At 44.0% G+C, this 22,836-nt stretch overlaps 1 protein-coding gene across 1 annotated transcript; it reads left to right on the forward strand.

The window, feature by feature from the left end:
* The first annotated feature begins 2,305 nt into the window (after positions 1-2,305).
* Positions 2,306-14,495, forward strand: mrps26 (mitochondrial ribosomal protein S26). The gene is made up of 4 exons (XM_059965753.1): positions 2,306-2,612; positions 3,368-3,514; positions 6,067-6,190; positions 11,426-14,495. The coding sequence occupies exons 1-4, from the start codon at positions 2,410-2,412 to the stop codon at positions 11,555-11,557; spliced, it is 606 nt and encodes a 201-aa protein (XP_059821736.1). The 5' UTR covers positions 2,306-2,409; the 3' UTR covers positions 11,558-14,495.
* The last annotated feature ends 8,341 nt before the right edge of the window (positions 14,496-22,836 follow it).

The raw sequence follows: 22,836 nt of genomic DNA on the forward strand, positions 1-22,836 counted from the left end.
ACATGCTTCAAGCATATAAAACCATGAAGTGCAACATGTCACTAAAGATTCATTTTCTGCATTCCCATTTAGACTTCTTCCCTGCAAATCTTGGTGCTGTTAGTGACAAGCACGGTGAAAGGTTTTTCCAGGACATTGCGGTCATGGAGAAAAGATACCAGGGCAACTGGAATCCATCAATGCTGGCGAATTGTTGTTGGACACTTAAGTAAGGAGCTTCAGACACTGAGTACAAATGAAAATCATTAACAAGATATTTTTAACTTAGTTGAACTATTGCAAAGCGTCAGCACTATTATGCAATTAAACACATTATATTCAATAAAAGTTAGTTTGCTGTTTCTCTAAATACCTACATAATACAAGTAGTCTGAATTTGTGTTCATCTTCAAGCATTCTATCATAAACAAAAGAAAATTCTGAGGAAGCAACACTTTTGAAAAAAATTTGTTGTCCAGTTTATTGGTCAGTCCTGCTCAATAGCACTGTCAACACAGAAGTACACAAAGTAGGATACGAGCTGACCCGATAGAGGTGTAATAGAGCCATAGTGTAAAGTCAGTGCCTTTTTCCCAGGGTGGCCATGGCCAATACCAGAGAACATGCTTTTAAAGCGAGTGCAGGAAAGTTTGGGGAAGCTGTCAGAGGTAGTTTTTCTCACACGTAGTGGTGGTGGGTGGTTCCTTAAGGTTGTCATAGCTTGGGGGAGGTAATGGGGATGAGCTTCCAATGGTGTGCGTCTCAAATAGCCCCTGACAACCAAGCTCAGTTCTTGGCCTTTACATGTGACTTAGCTACTTAGACTGGCAGAACCATTTCTACTGACAGAAGAAGGAGCAAAGGCAGGTTGCTGGTGCCTTAAAGCCAGTTGTTTCGGGCAGATGGGGCTCATGAGCCGTGGTTGGCAGCTCATCTAGGAGAAGGAAAACTCTGATCTCAAACCTCCACTGCCTTGCAGCTACACCCACTCATGGAGAAGGCTTTGGGAGTAAACCCCGAGGATAAAGCAGCATTCTGCAGATTTCAGATATGCACCGCATGAAGTGAATAATGAAGATCTCGATCGTGTATTCAATGGGTGGATTAATCACTGCAGAGTGAACGTTTGCCACTTAACAGTGTGCTGATCAGGATCTATCACAATGAACTGAAAATTGAAAGCTATTGCGAACATTCAGCAGGATGGTTGCAGAAATTTAAGAACAGGCACAGCATTATTTTTTAAAAGGTTTGTGTTGATACAGTAATGCATTTGCTGATGATGAAGCAGCAGAGAAATTCATTGATGGATTTGTCAAGATCTTTGCTGACGAAAATCTTAACACACTGACCGGCTGCATCTGTACTTCTGTGTGATGAACAAATGTAAGGAAATTCAGAACTGGGAATGATGGTGATGGCAAACAGCTGCTGATTGTTTCATGCACTAAATTATTTAAAATATTATATAAAACTACCTTCAGAGGGTACATATACACTGAATATGTAATGTAAATCCCATCCCCAAGTTATCTCATTATATAAATACAAATACTGTATTCCCAAATCCAATACGCTTCTGGCTTCAAGAATTTCAGGAATGCTCAACCTGTACTCTAAACACAAAACATTCTGCAGATGCTGGAAATCAAAGCAACACACACAAAATGCTGGAGGAACTCAGCAGGACAGGCAGCATCTACAGAGGACCACAAACAGTTGATATTTCAGGCTGAGACCTTTCATGAAGGCTGGAAAGGAAGGGGGCTGGGAGCCAGAATAAATCAGACGCTGGGGGAGGGGAGGAGTTCAAGCCGGCAGGTGATAGGTGAGGCCAGGTGAGGGAGAAGGTTGGTGGGGTAGGGGGTAATGAAGTAAGAAGCTGGGTGGAAGAGGTAAAGGGCTGAAGATAAGGGAATCTGATAGGAGAGGACAGAAGAGAAAGGGGAGGAGGAGAAATGTGGAAAAGTGACGGGCATCAAGCTGGGTTAAGACAGGAGTCAGAATAGAGAGTGAAAAGAGAGAGAAAGCTGCCTGCACTGCACCTTCTCTGTAACTGCACGCTAATTCTGCATTTTTTTTTAACTTCTTCGATGTGTGGAATGATCTGCCTGGAGGGCACACAAAGGCTTATTGTACCTCGGTGAATGTGACAATAATAAACTAATTCAAAATCCCTAACACAAAAAAAGTAGATGCCTAAAGATTGCAAAGTTTATCACCCAATTGTTCGCCCTTTATTTTTTAAAAACCATTCAAGCAGCTGCGAGAGCTGTTGGTTTCGGAGCCCACGTGGGCGAACAGCTGGGAGACCTTTGACCCCCGCTGGATACAGCAGACGCTTCCGGTCATGGCGGCGCTCATGTGAGAAGCCGGAGCTGCTGCTCGACCGACCGGCACCCGGACTCTTCGCCGTCCCGCCCGGCCGAGATGTGGGCCCGCTGCCGCTCACTGCTCGCGGCCCGAGCCTTGGGCGCCCGCCCGGCCCCTGCCCGCGGCCGCAAGTCGCGCACCGACCCGCCCGCCAAATCAAAGGTGGATCGAGTCCGCGTCCCCACGCTCGTCCACCCCGAGGAGCTGCTGGTGGTGCAGGAGCGCTACCGGCAGTACGACGCCATCATGAGAGCACTGAGGTCGGTGTGGGTGGGGAAATCAGCAGTACGTGGTTGTGTTCGGGCCACATCTGCGTCGAGAACAGGGGCAGAGAATGTGTGATGGCGGGGGGCGGGACACAAGTGGAAGCTGGACGGGGTGCTGAGGCACATCAGAAATATTGTCGGGGAGGGGGACTGGGAACCACCTGGAATCAGGGCGGGAGGTAGGCGCACATCTACGATTTGCACGGGGAGTTGGGACACATTTAGAATCTAGATGGGGGCTGGGGCTCATCTGGAATATGGGGTTGATGCCCGTCTGGAATGTTGTCAGGGGGCCGAGACACATCAAGAATCTGGATAAAGGTCCAGGACACACCTGGAATCTTGGCAGGGGCTGGGGCACATCTGGAGTCTAGTCAAGGGCTAGGGAACATTGGGAATATGTGCCAGGGGCTAGGACACATCTGGAATATGTAAAAGGGGACACCAGCAAAATAGACAGGAATACACTAATTATGTGCAGGGATGTGGGTTTATTCTGTCTTGAGTATATGGCTGGTGCACTGTGCTACCAATCGAATTGTCTCACAACTTGGATTGTTCAACTTGTTTCTCAGGGTTTGAGCTGAGACTGTAAATAGCAATGTTTCTCTTTCACCTGTCTTGTACTTGGTTGCTCAGTAAAGAGTCAGTATGTGAAGATTAGGACACAAAGTGAGATGCAGGAGAAGGTTATTCCACATCTTTTCTTTGCCCCACTGTTTGACTTATTTCACCCGCTCTTTACAAAGGGCTGAATTCAAGGAGGCAATGTTGCGGAAACGTTACGAGGAGGAGGTGGGCTCGCTGGCAGAGGAGCGAGCCAAGCAGGAAGCTGAGGAGCATAGACAGCTGATGGAATTCAATGACCGGGAGAATGAGCGGCTGCAGAAACTCCGGTGAGTCTGTGTAGAGGCAGTACTTCGTCAGTCACCACCCCTCAAGATCAGAGAGCAGCCATCTGTAAATCATAAAACTAGACATTCTGCAGATAACACCCACAAAATGCTGGGGGAACTCAGCAGGCCAGGCAGCATCTAAGGAAAAGAGTAAAGTTGACGTTTTGGCCACACACAAAATGCTGGAGGAACTCAGCAGGCCATTCAGATTCTACAAATGCTGGAAATCCAGAGCATCACACACAAAGTGCTGGGGGAACTCAGCAAGTCAGGCAGCGTCTATGAAAATGAATGAACAGTCAATGTTTTGGGCCAGACCCTTCTTCAGGGTTCTTCCAGCATTTTGTGTTTTTAAATCATAAAACTCCTGTCTCAAGGACAGTGGGTAATGAGGGCAGGCAGCTGTATGTCACAGCCACTGACTCATCAGAGGGCGATGAAGGCCAGCAGTTAAAGTATTATAACTCATACTCAAGGTTATGGTTGGCAGGGTGGAGATGTGTCTCCACCAGAGAAGATACAAGGTGCCCCTGCCCTATGCCAGCCTGCAGGTCACCCTTGAGCAAGGTGTAGCATCTGCTTAGCCCCTGATCTGGGTCATGTGAAGCCACGGGGGCAGGTTGTGGTGGTCATACGAGCAGCTGGTGCATATCACAAGTCCTGGTTATGCGACCACTGACACCAGACAGACAATCTCTGAAGACTATTGATAATGGCTGGGGTCACCCATTTTGTAAAGACATTGCCCGGAAGAAGGCAATGGCAAACTACTTCTGTAGAAGAATTGCAAAAATCCCATGGAAAGACCATCATCACCTATGTCATACAACATGGCACATGATGATGTCATACGACACGGCACATAACAAACGACTCAAGGCGAGGGTAATGAGGGTGGGCAGCTGTAAATCGTAAACTTCTGATACAAGGTCAGGAGATGATGAGAACAGTTCAAAGTAAGTTTATTATCGAAGTACATATATGTCACCATGTATAACCCTGAAATTCATTTTCTTGTGGGCATATTCAATAAATCCAATGACCATAACAGAATCAATGGAAGATCACACCACCTGGATCTACAACCAGTGTGCAAAAGAGAACAAAGTGCAAATGCCAAAAGAAAAAGAGAATTTTAATAATAAATAAGTGACAAATATCAAGAACATGAGATGTAGAGTCCTTGAAAATGAGTCCTCAGGTTGTGGGAACAGTTGAGTGGTGGGGCAAGTGAAGTTCAGGAGTCTGATGGTTGAACTTGAACATGGTGGTGTGAGTTCTGAGGTGCGTGTCCCTTTTTGATGGCAGCCGCAGTAAGAGAGCGTGACTTGTTCCACAGCCACTGAGCCGTCAGAGGGTGATGAAGGCCAGCGGTTATGTTCTGTGTTTTGGCTCAAGGTCAGAGGGCAACAATGGCAAATCACAACGATAGATAAGGTACAGGCAGGAAAGTTGTTTCCACTGGTAAATGAGACTAGAACTAGAATGGGTGGCATGGTAGCTTAGCGGTTAGTGTAATTCTATTTCAGCACTAGTGACCCAGGTTCAGTTGCTGCCGATGTCTGTAAGGATGTTCTCCCGAAGGATGATAAGTATGTTCTCCCTGTGATCACGTGAGTTTCTTCCAGGTGCTTCATTGTCCTCCCATATTCCAGAGATGTATAACCATATAACAATTACAGCACGGTAACAGGCCATCTCAGCCCTTCTAGTCCGTGCCGAACGCTGACTCTCACCTAGTCCCACTGGCCCGCACTCAGCCCATAACCCTCCATTCCTTTCCTGTCCATATACCTATCCAATTTTACTTTGATTGACGATACCGAACCTGCCTCTACCACTTCTACTGGAAGCTCATTCCACACAGCTATCACTCTCTGAGTAAAGAAATTCCCCCTCGTGTTACCCTTAAACTTTTGCCCTATAACTCTCAACTCATGTCCTCTTGTTTGAATCTCCCCTACTCTCAATGGAAAAAGCCTATCCACGTCAACTCTATCTATCCCCTTCATAATTTTAAATACAGTTATCAAGTCCCCCCTCAACCTTCTACGCTCCAAATAATAAAGACTAACTTGTTCAAACTTTCTCTGTAACTTAGGTGCTGAAACCCAGGTAACATTCTAGTAAATCTTCTCTATATGGGTAGGGTGCCACTGTTACTTATTACAGCTCATGGCATTCTGGTGTTCAGAGTTCAATTCCGGCACCACCTGTGAGGAATTTTTGCGCTCTCCCTGTGTACGTGTGGGTTTCCTCTGGGTGTCCCCATTTCTTCCTACAGCCCGAACACTTCCTGGTTAATAGATTAATTGGTCATTGTAAATTGTCCTGTGATTAGGCTAATGTCAACTTGGTGAGTTGCTGGCCAGTGCAGCTTGTTGGGCCAGCAGGGCCTGTTCGGCACTATTTCCATAAATTAATTAATTAAGTTGGTCACATGGGCGTAATTGCACCCTCCCCCCAGGCTCGTTGCACTGTTAGCGCCTGTTTCTTGCTGCATCTCTAAATAAATTTTAAATAAGCGCTGCCTTGTTTTTGTGTTGGAACAGAGAGGAGCGACTCCGGCAGGAGATGGAAGTAGAGCGGCAGCGGAAACAGCAGGCTGCGGCCTACAGAGAACAGAAGCGGATGGAGTTCCTCAGTGAGAAGGAGAGGGAGGTTCTGCAACTTCAGGTGAGCTCTGCGCTCTGGTACCAGGGCCGTGTTCACTCTTTATTTATTTATTTAGAAATACTGCAGGGTCAGTCATTTCCAGCCCACTGAGCAGGTCGTCCAGCACGCACCTATTTAACCCTAGCCTAATCACAGGACAATTTACAATGAACGATTAACCTATTGACCGATACATCTTTGGACTGTGGATGGAAACTGGAGCACCAGTGTATATTTACAAAATAAACAGCATTATTTGTACACAGTGGTTTAAAGTGTTTACAGTGCAGTGAATGGGGTAATAAATAAAGTATCCCCCTAACTAGAATGGTTGATCAGATTAACTGCCTGAGGGATGAAACTTCTATGATGATGTGAAGTTTTCGTTTTAATAGCACTATAGAGCTTTCCTGAAGAGAGCTTTTGGAAGAGACCGCTTACAGGGTGGGTAGTGTCCATGATAATTTTTCGGCTTGCACTTTTGTTCCGGGTACATGAAAGTCCTGCAGAGATGCTGGACTGCAGCCAAACATTTCAAGCAGTTCAAAGTTTTAAGTAAATTTATTGTCGAAGTACATACACTTAGTGACCGCACTATTAGGTACAGCTGTACGCCAGCTCATTAATGCAGATATCTAATCAGCCAATCATGTGGGAGCAACCCAATGTATAAGAACGTGCAGGCATGGTCAAGGGGTTCAGATGTTGTTCAGACCAAACATCAGAATGGGGAAGAAATGTGATCTAGTGACTTCTCCCTTTACCTTTCCCACCCACCTGGTAATCCTCCTTCCCTTCCCCCTACCTTTTTATTCGGTGTCTTCCCTTTTCCTTCTCAGTCTTGAAGAAGTTCACGGCTCAGAACGTTGACTGTTTATTCTTTCCATGGATGCTGCCTGACCTGCTGAGTTCCTCCAGCATTTTGTGTGTGTTGCTAAGGGCCTTTAGATAGGCACATGTACAGAATATGCAGAGAAGTTTTGTAGGCAGAAGAGACTAGAAGGCTCCTAAAAAATATGGTAGCATAGTGATAATGAAAATCCTTTAGTCATGTCTAGGACCACGCTAATGTTTGTAGTGTCATCATCATCGTCGTTGTTAAGTGCTGTGTCATATGACGTATGACCATGGTTTCATGACCACGATTGTCCTTCGCAAATTTTTCTACAAAAGTGGTTTGCCATTGCCTTCTGGCCAGTATCTTCACAAGACGGGTAAGCTCAGCCACTATCAATAAACTTAATCGATTGTCTGCCTGGTGTCAGTGGTCGCAAAACCAGGACTTGTGACCTGCACCGGCTTCACAATACCCTGATTGGGGGGGTGCGGCTAAGCAGGTACTACACCCTGCACAAGGGTGACCTGCAGATTAGACAATAGACAATAGGTGCAGAAGTAGACCATTTAGCCCCTCGAGTCTGCACCGCCATTCTGAGATCATGGCTGATCATTCACTATCAATACCCAGTCCCTGCCTTTTCCCCATATCCCTTGATTCCCCTATCCATCAGATATCTATCTAGCTCCTTCTTGAAAGCATCCAGAGAATTGGCCTCCACTGTCTTCCGAGGCAGTGTATTCCACACCTCCACAACTCTCTGGGAGAAGAAGCTCTTCCTCAACTCTGTTTTAAATAACTGACCCCTTATTCTCAATCCATGCCCTCTGGTACTGGACTCTCCCAACATCTGGAACATATTTCCTGCCTCAATCCTATCAAATCCTTTAATTATCTTATATTATATTATATTATAGTGGAGGGAAGAAATGCCTTACACCTTTGGTAGAGACGTATCTCCACCCCACCATCCTTTGGAGTGCAGCAGCTAAATTACTGCTTGGATCATCGTAAAGCTTTTGTTATTTGTCCTGGTTTGAATTCCTCCTTGGCATACACTGGGGAATTTAAATTAAAACGTTTGGGCTGGAATAAAAGCCAGAATGGTTGTCAAGAAACTATTAAGTGGTCCTTAACCACACAGAAGGCATCCAGTGCATGCCCTCTTCTCATTATTGCCTTCAGTTAGGAGATACAGGAGCCTGAAGACACACACTCAATGTCTTAGGAACAGCTTCTTCCCCTCCACCATCAAACTTCTGAATGTTCGTGAACACTGCCTCACTTTTTTCTCACTTTTTGCACTACTTATTTATTTTTTATATATATTGTGTCTTTGTTGTTGTGAATTATAGTAATGTTGATATGTACTGCTGCCACAAAGCAACACATTTCACGGCATGTGTCAGTGATGATAAACCTGTTTATGATTAAAACACATCACAAATGTCGTCCTCTGGTCTGACAAGTATATGACTCCAGGCCCATTAGGTGGTTAGTTCTTAACTGCTTTCTGCAGATGTCCAAAGAGAAGTTTAAGTTGTGCTGCAGATACACTGCGAGATCCACTTGGTTCATAGCCTGATCCCTGCTTCTAGGGAAAGTAACGTTCACTCTGGTCCACAGTGACACCTGTTAGTCACTCTCAGAAATACACTGGGTGCAGGCAGTAGATCACAATGTTGTATTCTTCGTACAGTTCCTGCAGAAATATTGGAGACCTTCAATTGAACAATAACCACACTGATTTTTTAAAAAAAAGCAATTGAACATTTCCATGGGGGTTTAACCTTTATTCTTACTGCTCCTTATGCTTTTGGTGCTTACACCAATGAAGGTCCTCCCTCTCTGTCTCCATACTTCCACACACACACAAAGAAGGATTTTTCATTGCTGTTTTTTTTTTAACCAGACAGGATTGTTAGCCCTGAGCTGAACCCCCAAACCTGGATGAGCGGTGGACCGGTCTTGGTCTGGCCTGTTTGGCATGGGTGATCCAAGAACCAAAGTACAAGGCCGTGACTCCAGCCAATGTAGCTCTCTGGGTCAGTGAGGCACACAAGCCTCCAAACCTACAACACGGTTATGGTCCCCTTGGTGGTTAATCTTCATGTTGAGGAAGAAATCGTGATCAGTCTTCCAGTATGTTTCTGTGGTAGGGATGAGTCAAAGTCGAGCTTATTGTCATATACTTAAGTACACATATGTGCAGGTGCAAAGAGAAACTTGCATGCGGCAGCATCATTTAAGCACCATTCACAAAGGAAATATACATGAAACACTATTTTACAGGAAAAAAACACGATTTAGAACATCGAACACTAAAGCACAGTACAGGCCCTTCAGCTCACAATGTTATGGTGACCTTTTAACCTACTCTTAAGATCAATCTAACCCTTCCCTCTTACACAACCATTTATTTTTCTATCATCCAAGTGCCTATCTAAGAGTTTAAATGTCCCTAATATATCTGCCTCTACCATCAATCCTGGCAGGGCATTCCACACATCTAGCACTCTCTGTGTAAAAGACTTACTCTGACCCCTCAATACTCCAATCACACCGCTCTCTCTGGGATAACCTATCTCTGACATCCCCCTATATTTTCCTCCAATCGCCTTGAAATTATACTGCCTTATTCACCCTGGGAAAAGTTTTCTTCCTCTCCTCTCGATCAATGCCTCTTATCATCTTGTACACCTCTATCAAGTCACCTCTCGTTTTCCTTCACTCGAGAAAAGCCTTACTTTGTTCAACCTATCCTCATAAGACATTCTCTCTAATCCAGTCAGTATCCTGGTAAATCTCCTCTGACCCCTCTCTGAAGCTTCTAAATCCTTCATAATGAGGGACCAGAACTGAACCCAGTATTCCAAGCGTAGAAATATTTGTTATACAATATGAATTGATCTGTATGAACAGCAGGCAAGTCAGGCTTTTCAGTGTATCATGGTACATGTGACAATAATAAACCAATACCAAACTATACATAAACAGATCAAGTCCAGTTTAAAAATAATATACAGGACACAGAACACAACAGTGCATAAGTAGGCCTCCGTTAGTCTCGATAGACCATGGATTTGCGCCTTGAAAAGTTTCCAGGGCGCAAGCCTGGGCAAGTTTTTTTTTATGGAGGACCGGCAGTTGCCCAAGCTGCAAGTCTTCCCTCTCCACGCCACCGATGTTGTCCACGGGAGGGGCATTAGACAACAGTACAGGAATGGGGAATAGGCCCTTCAGCCCACAGGGTTGTGCCGAACTAATTAAACAAGTAATTAAAATCGGAATCATAATCACTCTATTACCAGTCTGTGAAACACACCACTATTGATTGTGGTCTGGTGCCAAGCAAAAAACACAGGACAATACCATAACAGACAGCACAATAGCAACCAACAATTTACCGGACAAACAGTCATGAGCAATCAACAATTAGCAGAGTGGTCACACGTGCAGATGTCAATAATGGAACTGAAATAAATGTGAACATTTTAATGGGATCAACAATTATCAACAAAACAAGGAGAGCAAGAAAGACTATTTCATGGATTTTGTGCATGGACAGTTAGGGTATTACACCTGAGTGGGACTTGTTGAGAAATTGGACAGATACAGGAAAGAAGCTTCCTAAATTGTTTTAAAAAAAGTTTAAACTAGTAAATAAACCTTTCTAAGTGGTCCTGTCAGCCTCCATAAGTCTCTATCCCTCCATTTTATTCATGTTTATGTGCCTCTCTAAGAGCCTGTTAAATGCCTGTATTGTATTTGCCTCCACTCTTGGCAGTGCACTCCAGGTACTACCAAGGTGGGTCATCTCCTACCTGACGACATGAGAGCGATTTCTCCCCCTCCCCTTTCCTCTTCCATTTTCCATTCTTGCTTCCCTCTTGCCTCTTCTCTTTAAGTGCCTATCAACTCCGTCTGGTGCCTCTTTTCCTTTCCTTTTCCTGTTGGTCCACTCTCCCCTCCTGTCAAACTCATTCTTCTGAAGCTCATCACCTTTTCCACCTGTTACCTCCCATCCTCCGCCATCCACCTTGCCCCTCGCCTGGTCTCACCTGCCACGTTGTACTCCTACTCCTCCCCCTCCCCCTCCCCCTCCCCCATCTTGTTCTGGTCTCTTCCTCCTTCCTCTCCAGCCCTGAAGAAGGGTCTCAGCCTAAAGCATCGATTGCTTATTCATTTCCGTGGATGCTGCCTGACCTGCATTTTGCTGCCTGCTCCTGCATTTTGCGTGTGTCTCTCTGGATTTCCAGCTTCTGCAGATTCTCTTGTGCCTCTGCAGCCTTTTCTGATCCTGCGCCTCCAGACCAGAAGGTGATGCTGCAACCAGCTGGAAGTCTGTCCCTGCTACACCTGTAGAAATCTGTTGGGGTTGCTGGTGACATTGATTATCTCACTCTTCTAATTTACAGGAGGAAGCAAAGAATTTCATTACGCTGGAGAACCTGGATCAGCGCATCGAGGAAGCAATGGACAACCCACAGAACTATAACTTCGCCATCGACAAAGAGGGTAGAATTGTGAAACAGACGGTGCTGCAGTAGGTCAAGCCCAAGCGTAGTCTTGTTGCCTGAGTTCTTTAGTGGCAGTGTGTAGGGAATTGTTTTCCCCCTGCAAGGGAAGGGCGGGGAGGGGAGGTCTTTTGAGAATGAGTGAAGTCCATCAGAGCAGCCCTACCAGAGTATCGACACTTTCAGTCACAGTACGGGTGAGAAGATCAACTTTACTCACTATATATACTTACATGTATTAGAAATTTACTGTCCTGTGTTGGTGTGACATATAAGAATAAACAACAACGTTCCAACAATTATAAAGCAGTGTATAAAATAAAGTTAAAAGTACAGCTATGGGATAAAATATGTATAAATATACAATACTAGTAGGTATTTACAATGTAAATAGCATTATAAAGACTGGCTTAAAGTGCTTACAGTGCAATGATGAGAGGTAGAGGGTTTGTTGGGGGGGGGGGGGAACTTGATTGGTTGATCAAATTAACTGCCTGGCAGAAGAGACTTATAAGATGGTGTGAAGTTTTTCTGTTTCAATAGCCCTGTAGTGCTTTCAAGAAGGGAGCTTTTTGGGAAAACCAAACAAAAGAAATCCAAGCAACACACACAGAATGCTGGAGGAACTCAGCAGGCCAGGCAGCATCTATGGAAAAGAGTAAACAGCCTAAAACCCTTCAGCAGGACTGGAGAAAAAGCTGAGGAGCAGATTTGAAAGGTGGGGGGAGGGGAGAGAGAAATGCCAGGTGATAGGTGAAATTTGGAAGGAGGGGGATGAAGCAAAGAGCTGGGAAGTTAATTGGTGAAAGACAGAAGGCCATGGAAGAAAGAAAAAGGTGGGGGGGAGCAGCAGAGGGTGGTGATGGGTGGGCAAGGACATAACATGAGAAAGGGACAAGGGGATGGGAAATGGTCAATGTGGGGGGAGGCATTACTGAAAGTTTGAGAAATCAATGTTCATGCCATCAGGTTAGAGGCTATCTGAATGGAATATAAGGTGTTATTCCTCCAACCTAAGTGTAGCCTTATCACGACAGTGGAGGAGGCCATGGATGGACATATGGGAATGGGAAGTGGAAATTAAAATGGGTGGCCACTGGGAGATCCCACCTGCTCTGGCAGACAGAGCATAGATGCTTGGCGAAGCCAGTTTGTTGGGTGGGTACTGTTGGCAAAGATTTTCTCCTGCCTGCATCTTTGTTGGCAATAGGGCTATTGAAGGCGACGGGAGCACCCTGTTTCTTCCCACAGTTCAAAGCTGTGCCAGTTGGTAAGTTAGTTGATCATTATAAATTGTCCTGTGACTAGGCTAGGGTTAAGTTGGGCGGGTTGCTGGGTGGTGTGGCTCGAAAGCCAGAAGGCCTGTTCCACACTGTATCACCACAAATATAAAGTCCCTCAGTCATGGCAGACTGCAGCTAACGACCTTTTCTGCTGATCTGACAGTTCACTGTAATTTTGTGTAATGTGAGCGGATGCTGCTCCAAACTGGACAGTAGGGACCATAAAGCTGAGAAGAATATGAATTGTAAAATATCGTTTTTGTACCAGTGGCAATAGCCATCCTCCTCTGTTGCTTACTGCTCTATTACAAACCTGCTGAGATTTAAAACAATAAATTCTTGTGAAGTGAAGCCAATTGATTTCAATGTTAAACTTCAGCTGTGCGGGCTGTGCACTTTACAATGTAATAAAGGCTGAGACACATTGTATCAATAAATAAACTTTAATAAGCATTGTGCCACATTCTATCAATAAAGACACCACAGACAAATGCCTAAGGTTGCTTTACAGCAATAAATATACTTCAATAATCATAGAATAATAATGTATTAAAAAAGAAAATATAATGGTGGCCTGAAGCTGCATTGTATCAATAAATGTAACACTGTGGATATGTTCATACAGCAGATAAGGAAGTGCATAGGAACTCACAGATTGTAACAGGATTCTTTGTACAAATACGTATAAAATGGGTAGATGTAGTGTGGTTTATTTCGAATAAAGAATCGTTCAGGTTCACATTAATTTATTTATCATGTGTACAGTGCAGACCACATTGTTTCCCACACTACTGTGTAAAAGTCGTGGGTACATATACTGTATATAGCTAGGAGGGCCTAAGACATTTGCACAGTCTTCTCTTTGTCAACGTGAAACAGCGAGTTTGTAAATCTGGCGGGAGCAAAGGATGGTGAGAGGGGAGTGCCGCGGGATGGGGGTGGAACAGGTGGCGGAGGTGGTGGGGCAGGTGCAGACACACTCAGCCCTGAGACACCAGGCAAAGTGTGATTCCAAACAATTGGTTTATTGATCACTACAGAAAGTCTGGTGCAACAGTTCACAATAGAGATCCATATCAGAATCACTCATGTATGTCATCAACTTTTTTTTGCAACAGCTCTACAGTGCAATGCATAAAATTACTACAGTACTGTGCGAAAGTCTTAGGCACCCTATCTATCTTGCACTGTATTTATTAAGCAATACAGTACTGAGTAGGCTCATTCAGCCCTTTGAGTCATGCTGCCCCAGATTGTTGGAATTGTTGCTCGCCGCTGCTTGCGCGTGGGAGGGGGTACTTTGGGGTTCTCAAGTTTAAGCTGTCGTTCATTCTTTGGGACACTTCTCTGTTTTTGTGAATGTTTTGCAAAGTAAAAGCATTTCAGGATGTATATTGTATACACTTCTCTGACATTAAATTCGACCTTTGAACTTCTTTCCTCCCACAGACGCTGCTCAACCTGCTGGGTTTCTCCACGAAACTTATCCTTAACATCTGGATTTGTTGTGACCAAGCTCAGTTCCAAAGAAAATATAGTAGTTTAATGAAGGGGGTCAAAAGGAATTGCAAAAACTTAGCAATCCAGTCTTGGTTTTTCATTCCATCAGGTATTAACTTATTCTTCAAGGTCTTGGCAGGATTGGGATTGAGCAACGCACAAAATATAGGAGGAACTCAGAAGGTTAGGCAGCATCTGTGGAAGGAAATGAGCAGCTGATGTTTCAGACTGAGACTCGAATCAGACCCAATGAAAGATACTAATAAAGGGAATCGGCCAGAAGTATCACTTCTGCATTTCCCTCCACAGAGGCTGCCTGACCTCAAAGTCAAAGTAAATTTATCATCAAAGTGTGTATATATCACGTATACTACCTTGAGATTCATTTTCTTGCAATCATTTACAGGAAATAAATATAATAGTATTTATGGAAAATATACATAACAAAGACTGACAAATATCCACTGTATAAAGGAAGAGAAACCATGCAAATAAACAAAAAAGTAAATCAGTAATACCAGCTTGTAAAGCTCATAGCAGGATGGGGATCAAACTACATACAGAAAATGTTGGAGGAACATCACTCCAGACACCCACCACTCTATATAAAAAAGGTCAAAGTAAATTTATTGTCAAATTATATAAACAACACTGAAGTTCATTTTCCCATGGGCATACTCAGTAAATCCATAACAGAATAATGATCATAATGGGATCAATAAAAGACTGCACCAATTTGGTTGTTCAACTAGTGTTTCCCTGCTCTGCCATGTACATTCTCCTCCCACGTCCTCTGGTATTAGACATTCTGACTCGAGGAAAATGACACTGGCTGTCTTTTCTATCTATTGCCTTTGATAGTTTTATAAACTGCTGTCAGATTTCCCTTCAGTCTCTGCTGTGCCAAATAATACAACTCAAGTTTGTCCAATGTCTGCTTATAGTACATGCTTTCTATTCCACACAGCAGCCTGGTGAAAAAATGTGGCAAATGTTCAGGGGATATTTGCGTGGGGTTCTGGGTAGATACGTTCCAATGAGACGGGAAAGAACGGTAGGGTACAGGAACTGTGGTGTATAAAGGCTGTTGTAATAGATTTACAACATCCTTTCCTTTACAACGAGATGTCATGAAGAACAGAAGAGCTTACAGAAGGTTCAAAAAACTAGGTAATGGTGGAGATTCACAAAATTATAAGGCTAGCAGGAAGGAGATTAAGAATGAAATTAGGACCGCCAGAGGGGGCCATGAGAAGGCCTCGGTGGACGGGATTGAGGAAACCCAAGGCATTCTACAAGTATGTGAAGAGCAAGAGGATAAGATGTGAGAGAATAGGACCAATCAAGTGTGACATTGGAAAAGTGTGCATGGAACTGGAGGAGATGGCAGAGGTACTTAATGAACACTTTGCTTCAGTATTCACTACGGAAAAGGATCTTGATGATTGTAGGGATGACTTACAGCAGATTGAAAAGCTTGAGCATGTAGATATTAAGGAAGAGGATGTGCTGGAGCTTTTGGAAAGCATTAAGTTGGATAAGTCACCGGGACCGGATGGGAAGTACCCAGGCTGCTGTGGGAACCGAGGGAGGAGATTGCTGAGACTCTGCCGATGATCTTTGCATCATCAATGGGGATGGGAGAGATTCCACAGGATTGGAGGGTTGTGAATGTTCCCTTATTCAAGAAAAGTAGTAGGGATATCCCAGGAAATTATAGGCCAATGAGTCTTACTTCTGTGGTTGGTAAGTTGATGGAGAAGATCCTGAGAGGCAGGATTTATGAACATTTGGAGAGGCATAATACGATTAGGAATAGTCAGCATGGTTTTGTCAAAGGCAGGTTGTGCCTTACAAACCTGATTGAATTTTTTGAGGATGTGACAACACATTGAGGAAGGTAGAGCCATAGATGTATATGGATTTTAGCAAGGGGTTTGCTAAGGTACCCCATGCAAGGCTTATTGAGAAAGGAGGCATGGGATCCAAGGGAACATTGCTTTGTGGATCCAGAACTGGCTTGCCCACAGAAGGCAGAGTGGTTGTAGACGGGTTATATTCTGTATGAAGGCTGGTGACCAGTGGTGTGCCTCAGGGATCTGTTCTGGGATCCCTACTCATTGTGATTTTTATAAACCTCATTTATATATATGAGGAAGTGGAGTGATGTGTTAGTAAATTTGCTGATGACACAAAGGTTAGGGTGTTGTGCATAATGTGGAGGGCTGTCAGAGGTTACAACGGGATAGGGACATTGATAGGATGCTAAACTGGGCTGAGAAGTGGCAGATAGAGTTTAACCCAGATAAGTGTGAGGTGGTTCATTTTGGTAGGTCAAATATGATGGCAGAATGTAGTATTAATGGTAAATCTCTTGACAGTGGGGAGGATCAGAGGGATCTTGGGGTCCGAGTCCATAGGGCACTCAAAGCTGCTGCACAGGTTGACTGTGTGATTAAGAAGGCATATGGTGTATTGGCCCTCATCAACTGTGGGATTGAGTTCAAGAGCCGAGAAGTAATGTTACAGCTATGTAGGACCCTGGTCAGACCTCACTTGGGGTACTATGCTCAGTTCTGGTCACCTCACTGCAGGAAGGAAGTGGAAACTATAGAAAGGGTGCAGAGGAGATTTACAAGGATGTTGCCTGGATTGGGGAGCATGCCTTATGAGAATAGGTTGAGTGCACTTGGCCTTTTCTCCTTGGAGCGATGGAGGATGAGAGGTGACCTGCTAGTATTGTATAAGATGATGAGAGGCATTGATTGTGTGGATAGTCAGAGGCTTTTTTCCAGGGCTGAAATGCCTAATGTAAGAGGGCATAATTTTAAGGTGCTTGGAAGTAGTTACAGAGGATGTCAGGGATAAGTTTTTTACACAGAGAGTGGTGAGTGCGTGGAATGGGCTGCCAGCGATGATGGTGGAGGCGGATACAATAGGGTCTTTTAAGAGATTCTTGGATGGGTACATGGAGCTTAGAAAAACAGAGGGCTATGGATAACTCTAGGTAATTTCTAAAGTAAGTACATGGTCAGCATAGCATTGTGGGCTGAAGGGCCTGTATTGTGCTGTAGGTTTTCTATGTTTCTCATTACTATCAGTAGTCTGAAGACCCATATAAAAAGATTCAGAAACAGCCTCATCCCCTCCACTATCTGATTTATGAACAGACCATAAACGCTACCTCAATATTCCTTTTTGTACGATTTAATTATTTTGTAATTTATAATAATTTTGTCTTTGCACTGTCCTGCTGCTTCAACATAACTAATTTCATGCTGTGTAAGACCTAATTAACTAATTTCATACCATATTAGTGGTATGAGACCTAGTTCTGATCCTGAAATCTGATCTCCTTACCCAGCCTAATGTGCTTTCACTGTGGTTAATACCCACAACCTGTGAAATGTTAAAAAAAGAAGTCTCCAGACTAATTATTGCTATATGCATTCAGTGAGAATGATTTGCAGAGATTTGGGAACACAGCCCAGTCCACCAGAAAATCCAGACTCTCCTACCCATTCCCACAGTGACACGTCTGTCCTCAGTCTCCTCCGCTGGCAAGGTGAGCGGAATTAGAAACTAGAGGAACAGCACCTCCTATTCCACCTGGATAGTCTACAACCTAACTGAAGATTCAAATTTGTTTAATATATATCACTATCAGTGGTGGGGGTAGAGATGCGTCTCTACCCGAGGAGGTGTAAGGCCCTCCACTACCCTGTAGGTCACCCTTCGGCAAGGTGTGGCTCCTGCTTAGCCCCCTCTCCTCCCCGATAAAGGTCACATGAAACATGGGAGCAGGTGGTGGATGGTCGTATGAGCAGCTGGTCCATATCACTGATGCCAGGCAGATGTTTACTGAAGAGTACTGATAATGGCTGCGGTCACCCATCTTGTAAAGACACTGCCCAGAAGGTGGCAATGGCAAACCACCCGTTCAGAAAACTTTGCCAAAAGCAATCACGGTCATGGAAATTCCATGATCGCCCACGTTGTATGACATGGCACATGATGATGATATTGCTGAGAATATAGATGATGAAATTAGTAGGTTTGTGCATGACACTAGGATTGTAAACAGTGCACAAGGTAGTCCAGATGCAAGGTCTGAACCAGTTGGGAAATTGGCCGCTGGGAAGGCGGTTGTGTTTGAACTCAGGCTAATGTGAAGTGATGCATTACCTTCGTTACTCTTTATTGGCCACAATGTCATTTGGGATCTCCTGAGGCTTGTGAAAGAAATGGAAGTCCATCCACCACCATCTCATACCTTTAACACTCTCTCCAACACACCCTCATCCACAGCACGTTCTGTGAGCTATAGAACACTTAAACAGTATTGAGACCAGCTCTCTGGTGTTGTAAATATCCAGGAAGCATTTACACTAAACATACACTAACTCAGTTTTCTTCTCCCCACAGTCTTATCAACTCACCCCTTGTGAGGGGCAATTTACAGTGACCAGTTAACTTTCAAGTTTCAGTATTGTTTAATGCAACTTCCAGTTCACAAGTGCAAAGGAAATCGAAAGAATTATTAATCCAGATCTGATACAGCATGAAAAAACAGTTAATATAGAAAGCAATAATAAAAAACACAGTAAGTATAAATATAAATACATAAGGTAGCTTTATACATACATTGATTGCATGTCCACAAATTGATGCTAGGTACAGGGGTGTCTGTACATAAGGTGACTGACAGGAAATGATGAAGTAGTGGTGGTGGGGTGAGTTAGTGGGTTAACTGCACGAATGCTGAATTTTCAAATTTTTGGTAACTGCACAGTAACGTAAAGGGTGGCTCTGTAATGTAGCAGTCAGCGCACTGGTTTACAGCAATCGGACAGAATTCCTGTTGTTTTCTGTCAGGAGTTTGTACGTGATCGTGTGGTTTTCCACCAGGTACTCCAGTTCCAAAGGCGTACAGTTAGGGATAGTGAATTGTGGGCACGCTACCTTGATGTCAGATGTGTAGCAGCTAGCTGACTGAAATATAAAAGCAAGGATGTAATGTTGAGGCTTTATGAGGCCTCACTTGGAGTATTGTGAGAAAGGATGTGCTGACTTTGGAGGGGGTTCATGAGAACAATCCCGTGAATGAAACAGTTATCATATGGGTGGCGATTGATGGCCCTGAGTCTGTACTCATACGAAGTTAGAAGAATTGAGACCTAGCAAATGTTGAAAGACCCAGATAGAGCGGATGTGGAGAGGTTGTTTGCTATGCTGGAGGGAGGGTGAGTGTGGTCTAGGACCAGGATGTACAACCTCAAAATATAGGGATGTTCATTTAGAACCAAGAGCAGTAGGAATTTCTTAGCCAGAGGGTGGTGAATCTGTGAAATTCATTGTCACGGGCGGCTGTGGAAGCCAGGTCACTGGATGCATTTAAGTCTTGATTAGTCAGGGTGTGAAAGGTTATGGGGAGAAGGCAGGAGAATGGGGTTGAGAGGGAAATGGATCAGCTATAATGAAATCCCGGAGCAGACATGATAAGTCAAATGGCGTAGTTCTGCTCCTATGTCTCATGGTCTAGCTCTTGCAGGCTGCCCCCAGCACATTCTTAGACAGTGTTGATCATTGACACAAAAGATCCATCTCACTATATGTTTCAATGCTCACGTGACGAATAAAGTTAATCTTCTTTAAACTCTGTCCCTTTTCCTCTATCCTTCTGTTGACCTGCCCCCAAACCCTCTCCATCTGCTCATCACCCACACTCCTCCTACTGTTTACCATCCCTACCTCCTTTTATTCAATACTCCACTGTCTTCTCCTATTTGTCTTCATCATCTTTAGCCCTTTGTCACCAGCCCCAGCTTGTGACATCATTCACACTCTTCCCCTCCCTTGTCTACTTATCCTCCTCCCACCTCGTCACCAGGATCAGTTTATCACCTGCCAGCTCTTGCACCACCTCTTTACAGTGGCTATCTCCTCACTTTCAGTCCCGACGTAAGTTTTTGACCTAAAATGTAGACTGTCCGTTTCCCTCCCCAGGTAGTGCCTGACTCATCGAATTCCTTCAGCATTCCACGTCCCATTCCCATTCTGATATGTCTATCCATGGCCTCCTCTACTATCAAGGTGAAGCAACACTCAGGTTGGAGGAACAACACCTTATATACCGGCTGGGTAGCCTCCAACCTGATGACATGAACATTGACTTCCCTAACTTCTGTTAATGCCCCTCCTCCCCTTCTTACCCCATCCCTGATATATTTAATTTTTTTCCCCCAATCCCCCTTTTTTTTTTCTTTCTCTCTCTGCCCATCACTCTGCCTGTTCTCCATCTCCCTCTGGTGCTCCCCTCCCCCTTTCTTTCTCCCTGGGCCTTCCCACCCATGATCCTTTCGCTTCTCCAGCTCTGTATCCCTTTCGCCAATCACCTTTTTAGCTCTCAGCTTCACCCCACCCCCTCCAGTCTTCCCCTCCTACTTTCAAATCTTCTACTATCTTTCCTTTCGGTTAGTCCTGACGAAGGGTCTCATCCTGAAACATCGCCAGCGCTTCTCCCTATAGATGCTGCCTGGCCTGCTGCATTCCACCAGCATTTTGTGTTGAATCTCTCCGTGGATCCTGTGTTCATTTCCCAGTCAGGAAAGCAGCCAACATAATCAAGGATCCTTCCCAACCTGGTCTTTCTTTCTTCTCTCCCTCCCACCAGACAGAAGATTCACATACAACCATGGCGACAGCATTTATCCCGGTGTTGTCAGACACTTGAACAGACTTTGCATACGTGAAAGATGAACTGTTCATCTCCTATTCCACCTCACTATTGTTCTTGCACTTTATTTCATTAGCTGCACTGCAATTTGTCTATAACTGTAACATTACACTCAATACTTCCTGTACCTAATAAACTGGCCACTGTGTCGATGTTCATGGACTTTTGCTGTATACCATCCACTTCAAGGTTCAACATGTTGTGCGTTCACAGATGCTCTTCTGCACACCACTGTTGTATCGTGTGGTTATTTCAGTTACTGTCACCTCCCTGTCAGCTTGACCCAGTCTGACTGTTCTCTGACCTCTCTCATTAACAAGGCATTTTCATCCACAGAACTGCTGCTCACTGGATGACTTTTCGATTTTTGGATGACATTCTCTGTAAACTCTAGAGACTGTTGTGTGAAAATTCCAGGGGATCAGCAGATTCTGAGATACTCAAACCGTCTGGCACCAACAATCATTCCTCAGTCAAAGTCACTTCGATCACATTTCTCCCCATTCTGATGTTTTGTCTGATCTACATCTGAACCACTTGACCATGTCCGCATGCTTTTATGCATTGAGTTGGCTGATTAGATATTTGCATCAATGAGCAAGTGTACCTAATAAAGTGGCCATAAAGTGCATACTCTGCATTGTTTTCCTTTAACTCTCTCAGTATGATTCTGTTTGGAATGAACTATCTAGATGGCAGGAAAACAAGGTTTTTTTTTACAGTCTCTCGTTACATGTGACAATAAGCCTCAGTACCTCAGATTTGCCCAAGATATAAGACAAAGTGTAGGCAATTTATCTGAAGATAAGATCATAAAAAGCTGCAGAAATTTGTCAACTCAGGCAGCTCCATCATGGGCACCAGCCTCCCCAGCATCCAGGACATCTTCAAGGAGCAATGCCTCAAAAGGTGGCATCCATCATTTAGCATCCCCGTCACCCAGGACATACCCTCTTCTCATTGCTGCCAGCAAGGAGGAGGTACAGCAGCCTGAAGACACACACTCAATGTTTTAGGAACAGCTTCTTCCCCTCTGCCATCAGATTTCTGAATGGACAATGAACCCACTAATACTACCTCACTATTGTTTTTTTATGTTGCTCTCATTTTGCATAGCTTAATTAATTCCATTTTGTTATTTCTTATTGTAATTTATAGTTTTTTTTCCCAAAGTCATTAAAACATACAACACAGAAACAGGCCCTTCAGCCCATCTAGTCCATGCTTAACTACCTAAGCTGCCTGCTCCCATCGACTCGCACTGGGACCATAGCCCTCCGTACCCCTATCATCCATGTACCTATCCAAATTTCTCTTAAACATTGATATCGAGTTTGCATATTATGTACTGCTGCTGAAAAAAAAACACATTTCACGACATATGCCGGTGATAATAAACCTGATTCGGATTCTGGAGAATATAATCAGAAGTTAATGAAATGAGATTAGGTAGAAATAAAATATAATAAAGTTGTGAGAAATAAATCTGTTTTATTATTACTGTCTCATGTACCGAGGTACAGTGAAAAATGTGCCATCCATACAGATCATTTCATCACATCAGAATGTCAAGGTAGTACCAAGGGAAAACAGATTATTCTGAAGATTGCAGAATAAAGTGTTATAGCTGCAGAGAAAGTGCAGAACAAGCAGACAATAAGAGGCAAGATCACAAGAAGATTGACTATAAGGTCAACAGTCCATTTTTAAAGATTAAAGATTAGCTTTATTTGTCACATGTACAACAAAAAATTGAAAGATACAGTGAGATGTATCACTTACTTCAAAATCAT

This window comes from Hypanus sabinus, chromosome 3 (genome assembly GCF_030144855.1).
Source record: "Hypanus sabinus isolate sHypSab1 chromosome 3, sHypSab1.hap1, whole genome shotgun sequence".
Taxonomy (NCBI): domain Eukaryota; kingdom Metazoa; phylum Chordata; class Chondrichthyes; order Myliobatiformes; family Dasyatidae; genus Hypanus; species Hypanus sabinus.